At 47.2% G+C, this 19,267-nt stretch overlaps 1 protein-coding gene across 5 annotated transcripts in view; it reads right to left on the bottom strand.

Moving 5' to 3' along the window:
- Positions 1-19,267, bottom strand: part of Cacna1c (calcium voltage-gated channel subunit alpha1 C) — a 483,983-nt gene that overhangs the window by 100,859 nt on the left and 363,857 nt on the right. For all 5 annotated transcript variants that reach the window (XM_060384021.1, XM_060384019.1, XM_060384018.1 and 2 more), the window contains 3 exons: positions 13,319-13,345; positions 6,454-6,614; positions 5,219-5,444 (listed from right to left, as the gene is read on the bottom strand). In XM_060384021.1, coding sequence (XP_060240004.1) covers positions 5,219-5,444; positions 6,454-6,614; positions 13,319-13,345 — 414 coding nt within the window. The remainder of the gene's footprint in view (positions 1-5,218; positions 5,445-6,453; positions 6,615-13,318; positions 13,346-19,267) is intronic.

Below are 19,267 nucleotides of genomic sequence, written 5' to 3' on the forward strand. Positions count from 1 at the left end.
ACAGTGGTCCCCACTCAGCACAGTGGGGACCGCCAGGACCTCTGCCCCATCACTGGGCATTCGTGTTCTGCTGCACCACCCTTGCCAATGTGTGGCTACCTGTCCTTATCCACCCAGGTCACTGTTTGCTCCTGAACTGCGGTACACTTGAGTGAGTCTGACCTGGTCGAGTTCCCTTCTACCTAAACCCTCCCCTCTTCTCTCCCCTCTGACACACCAGCCTTCTTCAGTTTTTTTCCCCTCACTGACCATCCATTCTTCATTGCTACATTTTTCCTCGGCCTCCTGGGTTGAATCACAACCCACTGTTCGGGGACACTTTGCCAGCATCTCCTTTCCCTCTGTACATCTGTTTCGGCATTTGGGGCTCTGTAGAATCCTCTTGTTTCAGTTCAGAAATATTTTGCTTCAAAGGGCTTGGGGCCAGCCCTTTCCCTTCATCCCGGTGCTGAACATCCCGGAGCTTGCTATAAATAAACAGTCTTGGAAACAATAGGGCTAGCTGCCGAGTTGCTTTGCAGTACTCTATCCTATTTCTCTGTTCCAGAGAGGGTCTCCACTAAAGATACCTCCTCTCCCATCCATTCTTATGCCAAGGGGGTGGAAATTATTCCCTGGGTTTTGGTGGCAAGTTATTTATGGCTGGGAGAGTGTTTCTAGGTGGAATTTCACACGGTAAGTTTGTATATTATTGGTGCTTTGCGATAAAAGAACAGATCAGGAAGGAATGAGCATCTGGCCCTGGGTCTGCCACAGGGACCCCACAGTGGGTGTCCTTGGACCCAAACTGCAGTGAACTTGAGCCTGGTCCCTGAGGATGCAGCAGCTCCTGGGGGGTATTCGTATGACAGGAGTATAAAGTGACACGTGGTTGGTCAGAAGGAGCCATAAGGAATTCTAGACTGTCTTGGTGAGGGGCTAAGACATTTGGGACCAGAGCACATTTCCTGCCAGAACCCGCGTACGTCCTCTCCATCTTGCAGAGAGAATATAACTTGGTCAAGATGCCAAGACTTCCTGGTCTTGGCCTCAGGATGACTGTAGGGGGTCGCTTCTTAGCTTCTGGACCAGAGTTGCCCAGCATTACCTAACTTGCGCCTAAAATCATAGACATGTCAGGGTTTGAGAAGAGGCGCATCCAAGTGACTTGCACAGCATCACCTGAAGCTCCTACAGTGACTGGTACCAGGCCAGGGGGCAACCTCCCTTTTTGCAGAGGAGGGCACGTGGCTCTCGGGTCTGAGAATCCTCTCCACGGACTCCTGCCTGGGAACTTGACAAACATGGGATCCCTGTTCATGGGTGGCCTTGGTGGGCTCCTGAGCAGAGATCTCTAGAAGGCAGGAGTGTAGGCTGGGAGGCTTGGGAGGGGGTGAGCCAGACTCTGAGTGAGCCTGGAGGTCCTCTACAACCTGGAGGATCTGAGGGTGGCAATCAACGCTGGGCTTTGGGCAGACCATATGTCAGTGGTTCTCAACCTTCCTGATGCTGTGACCTCACGCTGTGGTGACCCACCGCCCCCAACCACAAATTGTTTTCATTGATGTTTCATAATTGTAATTTTGCTATGAATCATAATGTAAATATATATATATATATATATATATATATATATATATATATATATATATATATATATATATATTTGGAGCTGGATGGTTGCCGGTGGGGTCATGACCCACAGGTTGAGAACCGCTGCCATATGCGGTCCTGATTTAGGGTGAATGTGTCTTCCTAAGTCAGCCTAATGGCACACTTGAGAGCCCAGGAGGCAGCTATAGAGGAGAAGCAGGAGACTCCTGGTGTATTCTGGTTTGTAACAAAGGCAGTGAAATATTAGTAATAACAGAGGCCAACATGCGCTGGAGTGCAGTGGGTTAGGACGGGGTAGTCCCCGCTAACCCTCAGATCAGCTCAGCCTCGCAATTAACTAAAGGAGGATGAGACCAGGGTCTGTTACAGATGAGATGACCGAGGTAAAGACAGCCAAGCCCAAGGTCGCACTGCTTAGGTAGCAAAAGGCAGGTCCATCTCTCAGCACATCGTCTGGACCACAGTGAGCCCATCTTGCTGTTTGAGTCCTGAGATGGGGCCTAAAGGATTGTTTTCAGCCTGCCTCTTGTTACATGGTTGCTGACTCTATCTGTATTTCCTGGGTCTGATGAACACTATTTTTTAACTTTCAAGTTTTCACTGCCTCTTAAATAATTTTCACACATCCCATGCTTGAGATCTGGGCTTCCCCCCTTCCCCCAAGCTTTATATGTTTAGAAAAGGAACTTCACTGCTAGATATTGTTATAACATCTTGAGGAAACTGTCCATTGATTTTTTTTTAAAACTATTTTGTGTATTCTTACTGTGAAAATATTGACAAGAAACAGCCTTTCTAAATTCGGCTTGACCACAGGGCATCCCACAGCCCCCACGCAAGAAGAGCTAACAGAATTTTCAGGCCTCAAAAATTCCCTAAGCAGAATAATTCCACGGTCTAGCTGGAGGTTACTTCTTCAGTCCATCTGGAAATGTGTACGCATTCAAATATACACAAGCAAATGGTGGCGAGGTGGTGAAAGACAGGTTCTTTGTACAGAGAGCTGACTGCCAGGGAGACACCTGCTTCCTGCAAGCCTGCTCCCATGCAACCTGAGGCGTGAAATGCAGAGAATATGGCTGTGTGTGGGCACTGTGATCCTGCCTTCCAAGCTTGGAGGTGGGGCAACTGTGCGCTGTCCTTCCATTAAGTAAAACTATTTCTCCTTCTCCAGTCTCTTGGAGAATACCTCACAATGTCTTGCCACTAGCCACACATTGAGGAAGTTTTTTTTTAAATGTTCACTGTGAGCAGTGGCTGTGGTTCTTGAGCTGCTGAAATCCTTAGGGAGCCCCCTGAGGGCTCTGCCTTTCACAATCCCAGAATTGCCGGTCCACACTTGAAGTCTCATGACCTCACTGTCCTTTCCTAATGACAGTGACGACACTGACTGGATTGAAAACAAGAGCCTCTGGTCACCAGCACTGAACTTAATTCAAGTGCCGCTCACTGGAGTCTCAGCAACACTCTGCATTCACATGGCTGCCCAGAGAGTTGTAACAAGAATAGTGCCAGCTAGGATGCTTCCTAGGGCCTGGTGACTCATTCGGAGGAACACCTGTGTGAGTTGTGACACACTTGTCCTTGACCCGGGGGCACCAGTCTCCATCCTTGTTTCCTAACACAATCTGAGTGAGGGGTTTAATGCTCCTGTTTCCAAGGACTACCCAGAATGCAGGTTCCTAAGGGATCTGGGGGCTTCTATCTGGAGAAGAATCAGAAGACTTCCTCCAGCTGGCCCTAAGGATGTTTCTGTGAGTCGACAACAGCCCACTTTACACAACATGTATCACACTGAGAACCAGATAGGTATCTCAAAGGCTTTTACAAAATGATGATCGTAGGGTTGGAGGTCCTCAGATGTTTTTTTTCCAGCCAATTGTCTTTCTTTTATTGGAAGCAATAGCCGCAATAAGAAAGAATAGAATTCTGTCACTTTGGGTCTTGTGGAGGGAGCCGGAGGATATTGGACTGAGTCAGGCATAGAAGTCAAGTGCCCCGTGGTTCATGTGTAGGTAGGGGCCTAAAACACTGATCTCAAAGACGGAAAGAACAGGGCAGTTAGAGACGAGCCAGGGTGGAGAAGGTGAAGCGGGGGGATGGATAACAGTGCAGTAGTGGAAAATACAGCAACCTTTAGCGCTTCTAATGCACAGCAGAGCAGCAGCTGCCAACAACAGTGAACTGAACATTTCAAGGTATTTAGTAGAGAGGATCTGAACGTTGGCAGCAGAAAGATGTAAGTATTTAAAGTAAGACGGTGTGCTACTTGCCATCATCTGATCATTATGTGTCGCATATACATATTGGAACGTTACACTGTGCTTCATAAATATGTAAGCTACCATTTGCCATTGAAGAAAGCAATATGAAAAAGACCCCAAACAAACCAAGAAGTGTACCAAACAAACAAACAAACAAACACAAAAACAGAGAACAATTGGTATGAGTAGTGGTAAAACCGGAGCCCTTAAATTGTGTATCTCTGGTGAGAATGCAAAATGGCCTTGTCTCTTTAAAAACCAATTTTATCATTTCCCACAATGTTCAAGAGTTTAACCGAATAACCCAGGGGTTGCATTCCTATATATATTCCAAAGAAAAGAGTTATACATCTCTGGAAAAACTTGGACACAAATATTCACAAAAGCACTATAAAGTGGCCATGGATCAAGGCCCATCATTGATATTCTAATGATGTGAGCTAACCATGTAAAGGAATATTATTCACCAAGAATAGGTGAGAAGTTCTAATCCATGCTAAAACCTGGATGTAACTTGAAGATACTAAGCTAAATGAAAGAAGCTGGACTCAAATGACCATACTTTCCATTATTATTTTCATAAGGCACGTCCACAATAAGCTATTGTTTTCTTGATCTCTTTCTCAGGCTGTCTGTCACACAATAGACAAATCTAAACAATGAGGGCGGGCTACCTAGGCCTAGCATGGGGTCAGTGGTTGGAGAGAAATGTGCATGCAGTTTCTTTGGAGAATGATGAAAATGTTCTAAAGACAGAGCCAGAACAAAGCCTCCATTATTTAAGCTGCTCTTTTCAGATATCTGGTCACAGGATTGAGAAAAGTAATGGATACACACCAAGACTGGGACTAGGGTCCCAGTCTTCCATGTCCTCCCTCACACTTGCTATTTCCCTGTCCTGTTTGCTTTCGAATGGCATCTCTAACCATAGGTATTCCTGTGATTTGGAGGAGCAAAGAAGCTGACTAAGGCCCCTTTCTTCTGGTCTAGAATACCTTACTGTCCAGAAGCCATCTCGAGACCCTACAGTTAAATCAACATCAATATTGGTCAAGCCAACAATAAGAGGAGACTGGATCCCCAATGCTTTCTCAAAGCCACTGGGCTGGTTACTTCTGGGCTATCTAGTAACACAGCAGAATAAATACAGCCAAGTTAAGCGACAACAGTTCACAGCCAATGGCATTTCTGAGCGGCACATCACCAAAATGAACCATGACTCCCCATGCGGCATAGGATCAGAGGCTAGACCATTCCAGAAACTGCAGCTCTTCCCTCATCCAGGCTCATCCTCTCTGGCCTTCCGGAAGGCTTCTCCTGAGTCCCATCCCATGCCCAAAGGGAAAAGAGGAGCCACACACCTGGTGATCTTGAAGATCCTGAGCAACCGCACACATCTCAGCACAGAGATGCCCAGGGGTGACATGATCTTGGTCTCCACCAGGATGGTCTCCAGGATGCCCCCACACACGATGAAACAGTCAAAGCGGTTGAAGAGGGATACAAAGTAGGCCTGCAGACCCAGGCTGTACATCTTCAGAAGCATTTCCGCAGTGAAAAGGGCCAGGAGGGCCTTATTGGCTGTGTCTGGTGAGTGTAGGAGAAGAGTGGACATTCAAGCAAGGAACCGAGAAGAGCAAAGAGAAAGGGGAGGAAAAAAAATAAAAAGACAGTCACTGTCATAGCTGGAGAAAAAAAAAACCTATTCCTTCCTCTCTCCCACCCTCCCTCCTTCCCCTCTCCCACCTCCCCCATCCTTCCCATGAGACCCCTTCCAGCTACTCCTGAAAGAACAATCTGGTCCAATTTCCATCATCAGAAACATGAGCTGAGTGTCCAGCACCCATTAGATGTTTAGCCTATGCTGCCCTACTTCATCCCCACAGGAATTTGGGAGGCTTGGCATTGTTTTTTATTAAACCCAGTCTTTGGATATGGGACAGGAGATTCAGAGAGGGGCCAGTAACCCATCTAGGCAAGTAGTCAGAGCTTGGGACCAGGCTCCCTGCACTGGATCTTGTTAGTACTAGACTGCCTCCTTCCAGGGGCCCCGTAACTTGAGCCAAATCCACTTCACTCCCTAGAGGAGATGCCTAGGCATGGGTCCTAGATGTCTTCAGAGGGCTCAAGGTGGGACAAGGAGGCTTAACTAGCCATGGGGATACTGTCCCTTGTCCAGGCTCTGTCCGCTTCTTGTCTATCTTCTAATGGTCTGGGTAGAGCTACCTGGAGCTATAGTGAGGTCAGAGGAATTGAAAATTGCTTCTGCAAAGTTGGCAGCTGAGGGGCTCTAATAGCCAGATAAGCAACAAACAGCTCCTGTCCTGCTACTGGAACTCAATGGTGACTATGATGTGTGTGTCTGTGTGTGTGTGTGTGTAAGGGGTCAGTGGTGGTGGTGAGAGTCCCCTCAAGCATGTGAAGGGCCACATGTGTTTAGGACAAGGGCCTAAATTTTAATATGGGGTTTGCAAGCTTCCAGGTCCAGCACGGCACGAGCCAAGAAGCACCGGCTCTGGCTGCTTTCCCGTCAGCCTCCCCGGAACTCAGAGCTGAGTTAGCAAGAGTGACTAGGAAAAAGCCAGGGGCTGCTCACCTTGCACTTCTGTGAGCCAGTGGGGCTGGTTGTAATGCTCGGAAGCAATGGTGAGCGTGTTGAGGAACACCAGGAAGATCACGAGCCAGTAGAAGATGTCGGATTTAACGGCCGCGCGGCACTTCCTCCTGCAGAACCTGTTCCACCTGCGCCAGTAGCGGCTGGAAAAGGGCAGCGGGGAAAGACAGGGTTGTCTGGGCGATCAGGACTTCTGTCAACCCAAAGCACACCATGTGACTGGCATCTCACCTGTCTGTCACTGGCTTGGCCCTCCTACACAACCTGGTGGCGGAGTGATCAGATCTCTACCAAGCTAACCGGGCTCCACTGTTGGCCTCGGGTATACCCACTGTCCGTCTCTAAGCTTTGGTTGGCAACAACAGCAGGGCTAACTGCGCAGCTAACACATTGTGAACATGGCTAAAATGCCTTATAAGCCATCCGGCATGATGTTGAAGTGACCGAACCAGTGGGATTGTTTTTATGTTCTCGGCTGGGGACCCAACTCAATAGTAAAGCCAAGCATGTATAAGTCTTGGTCACAATCTCCAGCACTGAAAGAAAAAGGAGTTTCCAACTATTTTTAATTTATTTTAATGGCATATCAGAAATAGTGTGGCAAGTAGGGTGTGTGTGTGGGGGGGAATTAGTTGTTGCTCTAGTGTCAGGGACAGAACTGGTAAATGGTTACTATGAATAAAGCCTTTAGTGTCCCTGACACTAGAGAAACAACTAATTTGCAGCAAACATAGCAGTTTTCAGCACAGTTGGTCAAGGACTCTGCAGTGGTTTTCAAGTGTGGCCACGCATAGAACATAGCTTTAACAACCACCCGGCCACCCCACCCCTAAATCAACCTGATTTCAGACTGATTAACTGGGTGCTAGGTACATTCAAATGCTCAAAAGATAGCGCTGGTACTTCTTAAAGCCCCCCCCCCCCAGCTTGCTCTATGTGTAATTAGGGCTGAGAACCATTAAGTTGGATGATCCTAAGCAAACAGTTGCATTTTATGACTGTGCTAGAGGGTTTCACTGTTTCACAACACACAGCTATGCTGGGGACTTCTGTGTTTAACAGCTGCCTGAAAGTGATGGAGAAGCTTGGAGAGCTGGGCCGCGGACAGCCAGGCCGAGACCCACCAGAGGAAGAAATGCACAAGCAGACTCTATTTTAGAAAACCAGTCACCACCGGACCGAAACACACAGTGAGCTTCTAGATCAGGGTGGAACAAAAAGGACAGCTTTAGCTTAAAAAAAATATTAGTGGCCCAAAGGACACTGAGGACACAGCAGATGTGGAAGCAAAGTCAATGGGAGACTGGGCTTCAAGATGAGGGAAGGGTACAAAGGGGATGCAGGATCAAAATGGCTATCTTCCTGCACCCTCTAAGCGAGAGATGGGTTCTCTGGGAACGGAGGGTGGCTGGAAGAAGGGCAGGGCATTTGCCTTGGAACCTGGCTCAGGTGTGTGCAGAAAGATGAGGCATGCGGAGCCCCTACTGGGGGTCAGGCAAAGGAGGCAGGAGGGACTGAGACAGTACCCTGGTGTGACAGTCACAGGTGTCTGTACTTTCATGTGATAACTTCTATTTGACTTTTCTAGTCTAGGCCCCTAAGCAAGCATCTAAGACCTGCTTGCAGCAGAGACCTGCAAACCTCACTCCGCAGCCCGGAAGTGGATGGAACAGCTGTCTGATAGGCCATGATCGGCACTGAGAAAAGGAACAGAATGAAAATATAGAATGATTCAAAGTAAGAAGTGAGAAATACCCGAAGAAAAGCCTTAGGTGTGTGTGTGTGTGTGTGTGTGTGTGTGTGTTGTCCTGGGCCAGGAAATATATCTATATCTATATATATCTATATCTATATCTATATATCATATATCTATATATATCATATATCTATGTGATATATGATATATATAGATATATGATATATATATTCTATTTTGCAATAAAGTAGAAGGTGATAAAATTGAACTGCAGTCTAACATTCTGAATAAGTCTATGTCAGGAGTCCATATCTGAGGTCTTCTGGCCAGAGAAAATCATAGACGCGTTAGTCATTTCCCCTGCACTGGAGCAGCATCAGTTGAAAACCGTGGATGGCTTTCAGGGTCACACAGCACCAATGCAAGCATGCCAGATGCAGGGCACAGGCCTTCTACATTCCATATCCTGTCCTCTGACTCAGCTCTCTGCTCCTTAAGGGAGACCCTTTCAACACCAGCAGCTCCACACAAAGGGCAGATTGTGTTTTGTGGTCCCAGGGAGATAGATGTCTATATAGATGGTTCCCTCCACGTAGTCACGTTGCCTTTTGGGATAGCGTGGCTTCACCTGTGTAATTTTTCTACCTATTGTTCCGTGGAGAAGCCTGTTACCAGGACTTAACTGAATCCTACAGTGGGAATGGAAGAGCCCAGGGGGTATCTTAGAACTTGAATTCTTCCCTGAGGACTATGGGGAGGGGGGTTGAGTTTGGGCCTGCAAGTTGAAAGACAGATTAATCTCTGTGTTCTGGCTGGATCCATCTTTCACTGGATGTCCCAACTTTGCAGAGGACACTTAGCTGAGCTGGTGCTTTGAGGAATTCGCTGTGCGCAGAAGAGACGCCACACGGTCAGACATTAGTCTGCCGGTGCGCTTTGAGATACCTGAAACATCTAGCCAGGCCACGTGCAAGGGTGAGGGCAGGGAGCTATGTGAGGAAGGGCAGGTGGCCAGGACAGAGAGTCCCAGGCAGCTGTGACGAGAGGCGGCCCCCTGTGCTCGCCAGAACCTGACACTGCAAGGTCCTGTGTCGTCAGGGCACGCCCCTACCTCTTCTTATGATTCCGATTACTAATGGGATAGGATAGTTTTAAAAACATGTCAGTCGCAAAGATGCGTTTTCAAAACCGAGACAGTCCCGTACTGCAGCAAGTGCTGATGCAGACTACGAAGCGAGCAAGGACACTCTTAACTAGAGAAGGTAGAAACTGACTTGGAGTCAGTTTAATACTGAGAATTTGACCAAGGCCATTTATCTTAAGTTTAGAAGTCGTGAAAGTGAACATGGCTTTTTTTTTTTTTTTTTTTTTTTTTTGTAAAGTCAGGCCCATCACACAGGTCCGGAACTGCTCTCTGCCAGCTCTGTTAAATGTGGCTGCTACTGCACAGAGGCAGCCTTGGAGAGTCACATGGATTTGGGTTGTGGTGGGGATGGGAGTAATTACTATCCAGGGAAAGTATTTAAAGATAATTGTACATCTCCCACTCTTCAAATATAGTTTTGCTTGACAGCTGGTTTCCTGGCAACACTTCCTACTATATAATAAATGTAATAGTTTATTAGAATGGGTAAATTTATTTGTATGTTTACATAGGCATGGAGGATATAGAAATTAAATGATGAGACAGGGAGGAGAAATTTGCCTGCTCTTCACGTTCTCTTTGCATTAGCTGGAAGTCATTTACTCTAGAAGTACCCCAACAGGGGTGGAAGATGGGGTGGGGGAGAAGGATGGAGGTGAATGTATCTACCGTACTTAATTGTCTGTACTGGGCTCTGCTCTCCCTCCCTTGGCTTATCTTATCTTCATTCCCCCACCCCCAGCACAGGCCTTTGTACCCCCCACCTTTTCCCCCCAAAACAGAACACTCTGCCAACTAGGAAGGCTTCCGCCTTCTATTGCCATCTTCTAGGTCCTGCCCATCCTTACGGCTCAATTCAAAGCCCAGCTTCTCTGCAGTAGATGTACTGCTCTCTAGCCTTGGTGTCCCCGCAAAGGCTGTCTACATTACGCATTTTGTTTGTGCAGTCAAGAAACGCTTATTTAGCGTTCCCTATGGACAAGGTAAGACAGCAACAGTTAATGACATTAACAGATACAGTCCTTGTTGGCGCAAATCTCAGCCAGGTCACTGAGCAGTCGGTGAACATGCTTCTCGCACGGGGGAGGACTGTGCAATAGTGTCCCTAGATCCCATCTTAGGTAGCCATGGAGGCATCCAGGGAGGTTTCTGCAGTAGAGGTCTTCCATTGCCTGGTACTATCGGTTAACTTTGAATGTATGGCTCCTGACTCCTTAATGAGATAATCAGATCCAACAAGAAGCAGGAGACTACGCCTCCTAACTTTGTTTCAGACCCGTGGCATTAAGCGCAGTTCATCTCACACAGTAAGATGCTGGCTTACAGGCTTGTGTGAGCCACAGAGACATGGCCCAGGGCTGACTCCCTGAAAAAGGCAAGGCTTAAAACCCTGAGCCTCGGGAAGGAGGGTGGGAGCATGGGAGGGACACTGCTCCTAAGCTGGTTTTCTCAGGACGCAAATGCTGATAGGCCTGAGACATGAAAACAGTGGACACAGCAGCCTGTCTAGCAGCTGGAACAAACAGCAGAGAACAATCACCAAATTTAATCCTTCATGAGTAAGTAGCCTAAAAATGGGCTATTAGCTACTGGGGGAACTCAGGTTTGCACCTGGTTGTTTGGCAGAGCAGAAAGGCAGTGATGTGGGAGGCAATTTCTGCTGAAGACTAGGCCTGACGGTCCTCAAATTCTGGAACCCTGTAAGGTTTGCTCCGAGTTCTGCATAGTTTTCTCAGAAAAACTCGAATAGTTCTCTCGATCAGTGACGCATAGTGAGCCTCAAATGTAGCCAAGTCTTTATTTTCCTGTACATGAAAGCCTGAATTATCAAAATACCCAAGTATCATCTAATTGGTCTCATTTCCCCCCCCCCCCCGTAAGCTCTGTTAAACCAGTCTTTCGACATTAACTACGACTTTGTATCATCCAGTCTTGTACCTAAAATAGGCCAATTTGAAGCTCAAATTCTATTACTGTCATTATTAGATTGTTTCCCCAACTGAGAGAACTATTTGGGAAATGTTGATAATTTTGCTAGCATTTTCAATCCATTACCAGCCTCAGCTATTCCCTAAACAGACACACACACCATCAGTGGGCTGAAGGATCTAGGCAAGCCAGCTGCTTGTGATATTGCTCAGAACTTCTAGGGTCCCCTTGTCTGAGTGGCAGCCACCAGCGACGTGTGGCCAATCCAAACTAGGATATACAGTAAATGTAAGGCACATCTAAGTTGCGAAGTCTTGGGGCAGAAAGAACGCAAGACACATCACTAAAATGTGTTACATTAGTTCCAGTTGGGTTGCAATGACAATGCTTTACTTATACTGCTTTAAACGTGAAGGCTTCATTTCCTGCTGTTTCTTTGTACTTCCTTGACAACAGGGCGCCGTTAGAATAACCTACAGAAGCAAGTTCGGTACAGCAGCCGGGATTTTCCCTCCAGGCTGGCTGAGGCTCTTCCTGAGCTGTGACTCTGGGTTTCTCTAAGCCTGGAGGCTTGTCTACAGGTATTTCTAATGACCGTGCCAACCCACTGAAAAGAAGCCGTCTGTGAGTACAAGGTCATTTCCGTGCTTCTCTTGAACTGGAAGTGCAGAGAGAGGAACACTCTCCCCCACCAAAGTAAGCACAATTAGAGCCCTGTGGCTGGGAGACACGGAGTGGACAGAGGCCCAAGGGTCAAAAGATTATAATTTTTCAATGACAAATGTGACACTATAGATTACCCAATTCAAAAGGAAGGTTTAGAGTCTCCTGCAAACTCATGAATATCTATCTACTAAGTATAGGATCTTCTCCACAAGTCTCCAGATTGTGTTTATCCATTCATTCATCTATGATTCCCTCATTTGCATGTAGCAAGAATAGAATTTGGGAAATATTTTCACTGTAATTTTTAATCTCTCTACTATTACTATGTGGGGGTTGTGGAACTGTTCAGGGTAACACATACTTGTCAAATATGACATTTTGTTTGAATGTCTGTCAAGTCTATTGTCTCACTAAGACCAGTTAATCCATCCATCCATCCATCCATCCATCCATCCATCCATCCATCCATCCACGTTATTAAATCCTTATTACGAGCCAGCTACTTCTCCACTACATACGAGATGAGGCGAGGGAGGCAAGAGTATGTTATGAAAAATAAATGGCTAATGCGTTTTGATGTAAGGCCTATAGAATTAAATTTGCATTCCCATTCTACATTTACAATCAGTCAAGCATCCAGGGAGCTCGCAGAGTCAACCATGGGGCGGCTAGGAAAGCATTTAGCAGACTCTGTGTGCAGACAAAGTTCAATGGAGGCCGCAGGTTTTCCAGCCAATAGCTAGAGTACACTATGGTGAGTGCTAGGACAAGGGCATGACAAAGCATGTAGGCAAGGAGAATGAAGGCATTCAGTCTCCCTGGGAGTGTGCAGAGGGTGCCGTGGATGCCATAACCTTTGTGCTGCTTGACTTTTCCAGATAGAGACATAGATGGTGATTTAGGCCCGAGGGCATGGCTCACACACACACACAAAAATCTTCATGTGCCAAAGGGTCGAGAACATTTGGGAACCTGCAAAGAGCTGCAAGTGGTGGAAGAAAGTGTTTGCGCAGACGTACAGAAGGTAAAGGCAAAGGCGGGTCCCAGGGTGGGTGTTCTGGAAGCTTCTGACATCGTCTCAAAGCACGGACTGAATCTACATTCTGCCTGTAATCCTCAAAGTTGTGAAGCATGCCAAGTAGTAACAAATGTTCACAGGTTTATTTTAACCAACTTTTATCTTATACAGGAGGTAGGCACAGTTCTAAGCACTCGGAGCCTACCCAAGAGGATCCAAGTCTCAACCCTTGAGTGAGTGCTCTTGACCAAACTGTGAAGCCCCATACAATAGGAAGCAGTTATACCCTAGAAAGGATCCAAGCTGGTAGGAATTACCTTGGTCACTGGATGCAGTAGCTGGGGATTAGGCTGGAGGGGCAGAAGGGAAGACGAGTTGCTCGCATCTTACTCACCTGAACTTGGACTTGGAGATCCAGTGCCTGAAAGAGTAAAAGAAAATATTAGCAAAGACAACGAACCTACTTTCTTCCACATCAAGAGCACTTAGCCATCCCAGGGGAATTTGGTGCTCCCCAGGACTATGTGTGGGCGCTGGAAGGACTTGGGGGGTGGGTTATAATGCCATAGAGAGAACACTTTGTATATTTGGATGTGGCTGGCCCAGCTGACGCCTACAAATCTAGTATCTTCTAAACGTGGGTGATCCTCACTGAAGAGGGGGAGCACACAGTCCTGAGAGGATCGGTACCTGCCCACAAACTGCATGAAGGCCTAAGAACAGTTCCCCTTGAGAAAAGCCATGGCAGATGGAAAGCCTCTCTGGCAGACAGGAGGACCTCACCAACTGAAAGCTCGCAGTGCTGACCTTACCAACAGACTGCCAGCGTCTTCCCAGAGCGGGATTAGCGCACACAAGCCACACGAGCCAGCTGGAATGCAAAGGGCCATCACTTCCCCGCCTCAGAGCTGATCACTAGATCAGGACAAAGAACCTTGGGTTCTAAAGGAACGGTGTATGCATAAAGTTGGGTGTAGTCCTGGAGGAAGGGCTCCCCAAAGACAGCTTCCTTGAAGGACCATTCCACGGGAAGGGTCCAGAAAGGTGACACCTTCAGGGAGGCTTTGAGACTGTCCAGGTCATCCAGGACAGATTTCAGGAAAGCTACACAGAGTTAGGAGGTGGAAAGAGGCCAAGAGAGAGACGTGTTAGTGAGAAGTACAGAAAAGGGAGGGAGGACAGAGGGTGGAGGGAGGAAGGGAGGGGAGGAGGAGGGGAGAAAGGGAAGGAGAATGTAAGCAATTGAGACAAAACATTTTGGGGAAAACACGTTTGAAGGTACATGCCCGATTAACTTAGAAGCTAAGAGAAAGGTGAATAGGGGCAGAAATAGCAGGTTGAGCGAAACTGCTCAAATGGCCATGGACAAGACCTGCAAAATGACAGCACCGCTGATATGCCAGTGGGAATGGGGAAAATCTCAGAAAGCCCTACTCCTACAGACAGATATAAGAGAGAGAAAATCCGTCTTTTCCGGGAACAAGGTCCCCGACAGATTGTCCAACACCAAGCCGTCAGCCCTAACCACATTACATGTGAACAACACTAAATGAACTCAGCAGGTTATATGCTTATAAATATGTATCAACAATAATTAAAGACAGGTCATGAAGTTGAGAGGAGTAGGGGGATATGGTAGGTGTTGAAAGCAGACGGGGAGGAATGATGTAAATACAGCACTCATGTATGAAATTCTCAAACACAATAAATTTAAATAAAAAAAAAAAAAACCAAACATGGCCTCAAAGAAAAGAATCCAAATGAGAAATGACAATGATCAGAGAGACAGCCTTGTAGGGATTTTGGGAGGTGACTGCTTGAAGCCATGTTGTCCCAGTCACGCAAAAAACAAAAACAAAAAAACAAAAAAAGCAAGCTATGTCACTTAACAAGAAAACATCAACCCTTCTTGTTACTTTTATGTAAAAAAAAAAAAAAAAAAAAAAAAAAACCAAAGATGTGACAGGTGGCAAAGCCATCGTGCATGAGATAATTATATCTCCCGGGCACTGAGACACTGAGCCAAATGCATTTATTGCTCGGAACTGTTAACTAACAACCTTTTCCACCCCCAAGATTGCCTGCTAGGCTGCAGCATTTAATCACATGTTAACCAAGCATGTGGGAGAGCAACCTAGAGCCTGGGGCAGCATCTTTTATCTAAAGCCACTGTTTAATGGGAGGGGAGTGTTGGGGGGGATAAATGTTTGCTAGCTGCTAAATAGAGACAGCCACACAGGTTACTCTCTGTGGCAAGGATATGCTGAGCTCAGGGATCTCTAAGAATATCTGGTTGGCTCCAGGTTTTCTTGCAGAGTCTCCGTGGTCTCTCAGACCCTTTGCCTCCCGCAAATGCCACCCTTACTTTCAGTCCAGTTAAGCCAAATGTAAAAGTCAGATCTTCGACAACCTCCCCCAGCCCCCACCGAGGAACTTGGGGTTTCTCTTAAGGAAATGAATCTGTGATTGTGGGACAAGGGGAGATGGGAGCTGAGTGAATATTCTTCCTTGTTCATGTGTGGCCATTGTTTGGTGTCCTTGCACACTCTGGGCCAAAGGAGCCAGTTCATGAGTCTCCTACCTCTTTGGCTCCAAGTCTTGATATCTAACCATGTACACCTCACATGAGGAAGGCTTCTTGTCCCTAGCAGGAGCCAGTGAGCATGACATTAAGGTCTCTGTATCCAATACACTCATCTGTTTTTAATATAAGCACACTTCCTCAGCCCTCACAGCAGTACTCAGTACTTGCACATAGGAGAGGAGCAATGCCATTCGAGATGGTCCTAGATGGGCTTGTAACTTTGTGTACGATTAAACACTTTGACTCCTCGGTGCTCCCTAGATGCAGGAGCAGTTAGCTGCAGGACTTACGTCATGAAATAGAAGGCTACTACTGCTCATAGCCCCTTGTGTCCTGGCAGTAGAAACAGACTCAGTGTTTGGATAGCTGTTCCCACTGTGGAGAAAGGATCCGGAGAGCACTGAGCGCCTTTGCATGTCTGCCTCCTACTGATGTCTGAAATCTGTGCAGACTGTAGAGTACCAAAAACAGCACTAGCCTCCAGTGTAACCAAACCCAGTGGGCATGAGAAGTTTGCTCAGAAGTTTCTTGATTTTTTTCCACCATTCATATTCATGTGGAAAGCCTTCCTTGCTTCGTGTCTCAAGTGGATTTGTTAAGAACAAGGAAGTGGAGGAAGTTAATAACCAGCCAGAACATGAAACCTCCGAATACACCCCTGGGCAGGGACTGAAGTCTATTTATTCTCAGGCACTCACCTGGACCTCTAGGACCAACCTGGAAGACCAAGAATTTCCCTCCCAAAGTTAAAGACAGCCCCCAAAGCATCTTCCTCTTAGTCACTTGCTTTGTATTTATCATTATTTGGCAAATGTTTGAACTCCTTAAGAGCTGTTTATACTTTCAGCTTCTCCCTCCTTTGAGTAATAAGTGCCGTTCACTTACTACCTGCTGTGGCAAAGAGTTGTTTCCCGAATTGTCCCCATTTTGCCTTTAGCACAGTCACACAGATTTGCTGACATACCTTCTCTAACTGCACAGCTTGGTCACAACCCTAGCTGTTACCACGAGAGGGGACACATCCTGGACCTTGTCCCCGCTGAACAAGACTCCAGCTATCGGATGCCGAGCCCAGCTGCTCCCCATTTCTAGCCTAAACCTCCTTCCTGAAACCTAGACTTTGCCTGTAGTGGATCCTCTCTCTCATCCTGCCTCTTCCAAGGCCCCTAAGCAAATGACAGGCTTGACTTCTAGTGCTCAGCTTGGTCCTCAGTGATGCCCCTGTGGACCTTGAGTAAGACAGATTGCCCACTCGGTCTTTAGCTGGGCCACTGTGGCTAACATCTAGATTCACCTAATTGTCTTTTTAGTGCTTTTTGGTTGTTAAAAAAAAAGTACCAAAAACACATTTGAAAGATGCCAAGTTCACATCGGCAGTGTCAGTCTCCAGAATGGCCAGGGCCGCACACCTAGCAATCCTCCTTTCCCCACCTGTATCTCCCAGGCTATCCATCACATTTCTGTAACACCCACTATCACCCTGCCAAAGACAATGGGCCTTAGAATGCTTCCCACCACTGACCAATGTGCTTCTGACGCCTCACTCTTTACAGAACCACAGGCCCGCAGAGCTGTAAGGAATCCTTCATGTCAACATGGGTCTCCGGTGTGTGATTTCTCAAGCTGCTGAATGCCTTATTCATTTGTGATCTCACACGGAGCCACGTATGTCAAACGGATGGGGGTGGTGCCCTTGGAAGTAGCCTCGGAAGGTGGTTTCCAGCCTTGGCTCCTGCTGGAACCAATGGTCCATCCTGTCCCTTTCTTGAGAGGAAGGAGCCTGGCTGAGGTCGCACGCAGGCCTGACCACTGCTTCTGACGTCAGCTACCTTTCATTTTCCCAGGCAGAGGAACTCTACTTCTACTTCCTATGCTCAGTTCCTCTGCAGTTTCTTTAGCCTCTTTGTTTTCACTGGCTTCTAAGTGCCTTGCAGACTAGTGAAAGTCACCCCTTTGTTGCCATGGCACCTCCTCCTTTCCCTAGCCTCTTCCTCTTTCCTTTTGCACGGCCTCAGAGATGGCCTGCACTGGCACATATCCACTTCCCTTACTGAGCCTGGTTCCCAAAGCCAGTATACTTCCCCCAACTCCTTAGAGTAGAGAGCTGACCCACTCTTTCTGCCCCCACATCACAACTCAACCCGAGGCCACCATCACCCCATGCCTGAGCAGCCACAGGCTTCTTCGTCAGTGTGTCACCCTCTTCTCTAGTGTCCCTAATGCCAAAGGGATCCCTCAAGAGTTCAAGACTGGTCAAGCCAACCTCTTCACACAAACTCTGTGTTCTTAAAACCCTTCAGGAACCTCTTACACTCCTAGAGCAAGGACCAAGCTTGCTGTTGGAGCCTGCCAGCCTGTGCCCTGCCAGCCGAGCCACGGTCCCTCACACACGCTGCCCCTTGGCACTTAGTGCTTATACTCATTCTTAGCTTCCAGCTTCGATTTTAATCCTTTGAAGAATTATTTTTTCTTTAGCCTTCTAATTCAAACCAGGACTCTCTGCCATTTACTTATGCGTCATAACACCCGGGTCTCTAGGGCCTCTTCTACACTTCCTGGTCACTTTATTGGATGACTACTCTCTCTCCCACCCAGCTCAGGCTGTGTACTGCCATGAAGATTCGCACAGAGAGGACTTCCCTGACATCTCCCTCCCACATCTCCCAGTATAACTGCCTGTTTGTTTGCTTCTTTTTCTTCCGGGTGAGAGTTTCCCCAAGGGCTGGTCCTGGTCTCCTGCTTCCTAGCCCTCTCTGAGCAAACTGTGTCCTATCACCTTGTCCATGGCCTAGAATGCCAGTCTCTACCTCTGCTCAGAACTGGATGTCAGAGCTCCTCAGCCTGCTGTTGACTTCACATTGTACCTGTATGTTCCTCATGCCAGACTCCCTCTTTAAATTTTGCTTCAGACTTGTTCCAATTTCTCTTATCAAATTTTGGCGAGTCATTCCTTTATCTCCTCCCCTGTCACTGCATTGTATAACATTGCAGCTCTTTCTCTCCACATCCCGCTACCACCCAGGAAACCTCTTTATCCCAGCTTTCTCCTTACGTGTGGTCCTCATTCTGAAGTCGGGACTTTTAACTCAAAGATGTAAGACAATGATCTCTCATTCGGCCCTCAGCCCGCTTCTCTTCTCAAGCCAATTTACTGATTGATAGGAAGAGCGGCGGCCGTCTTCTCGGGAAATGGGGAAAGAGAGCGGTGGATGAGGTGCGTATTCATATTCTGGCAGAGCAATTGTACCGTTTGCAATCAGGGTAGCTGTGCATCAAGCTGGCTATGCATAGGAATAAGAACAACCATTTCTGGATAACTCCTGAAGCCAGTAGAGCACGTCCTCCCAGGAAGTGACAGATAGGCTAGCGGATGCCAGTTTCCCTCCACAGGGGATAATTGTGTTTGCTTTCCAACACAGCATCATCATGCATTCCTAAAATGTACTGTTCAGTGAGTTCCTGGCGCCAGCTCCCCGGCCCCTCCTGGTTTATACCTTGGGCCATGTAATGACCTTGATGATCTTTTCTCCAAATTCCCAGTCCTTGATGTCTAGCAAGCAGAAAGGCCTAGAGCTTATGGACTAGAAGAGTCGCATATGCCTGCCCTGATCATGGCTATCTGGGGATGCCTCTAGAAACTCAAGGGTTTATTCTGTCCAGTTCCAAGAGCAAGGAAGAAGGAGAAAGGCTGGGAGCACTGCTTACAAACGTAATTAGCACCGTATTTTAACAACACGTTGACAATAATCGCTTCTCAAC

The sequence above is a fragment of the Meriones unguiculatus genome, chromosome 5 (assembly GCF_030254825.1).
Source record: "Meriones unguiculatus strain TT.TT164.6M chromosome 5, Bangor_MerUng_6.1, whole genome shotgun sequence".
NCBI lineage: Eukaryota > Metazoa > Chordata > Mammalia > Rodentia > Muridae > Meriones > Meriones unguiculatus.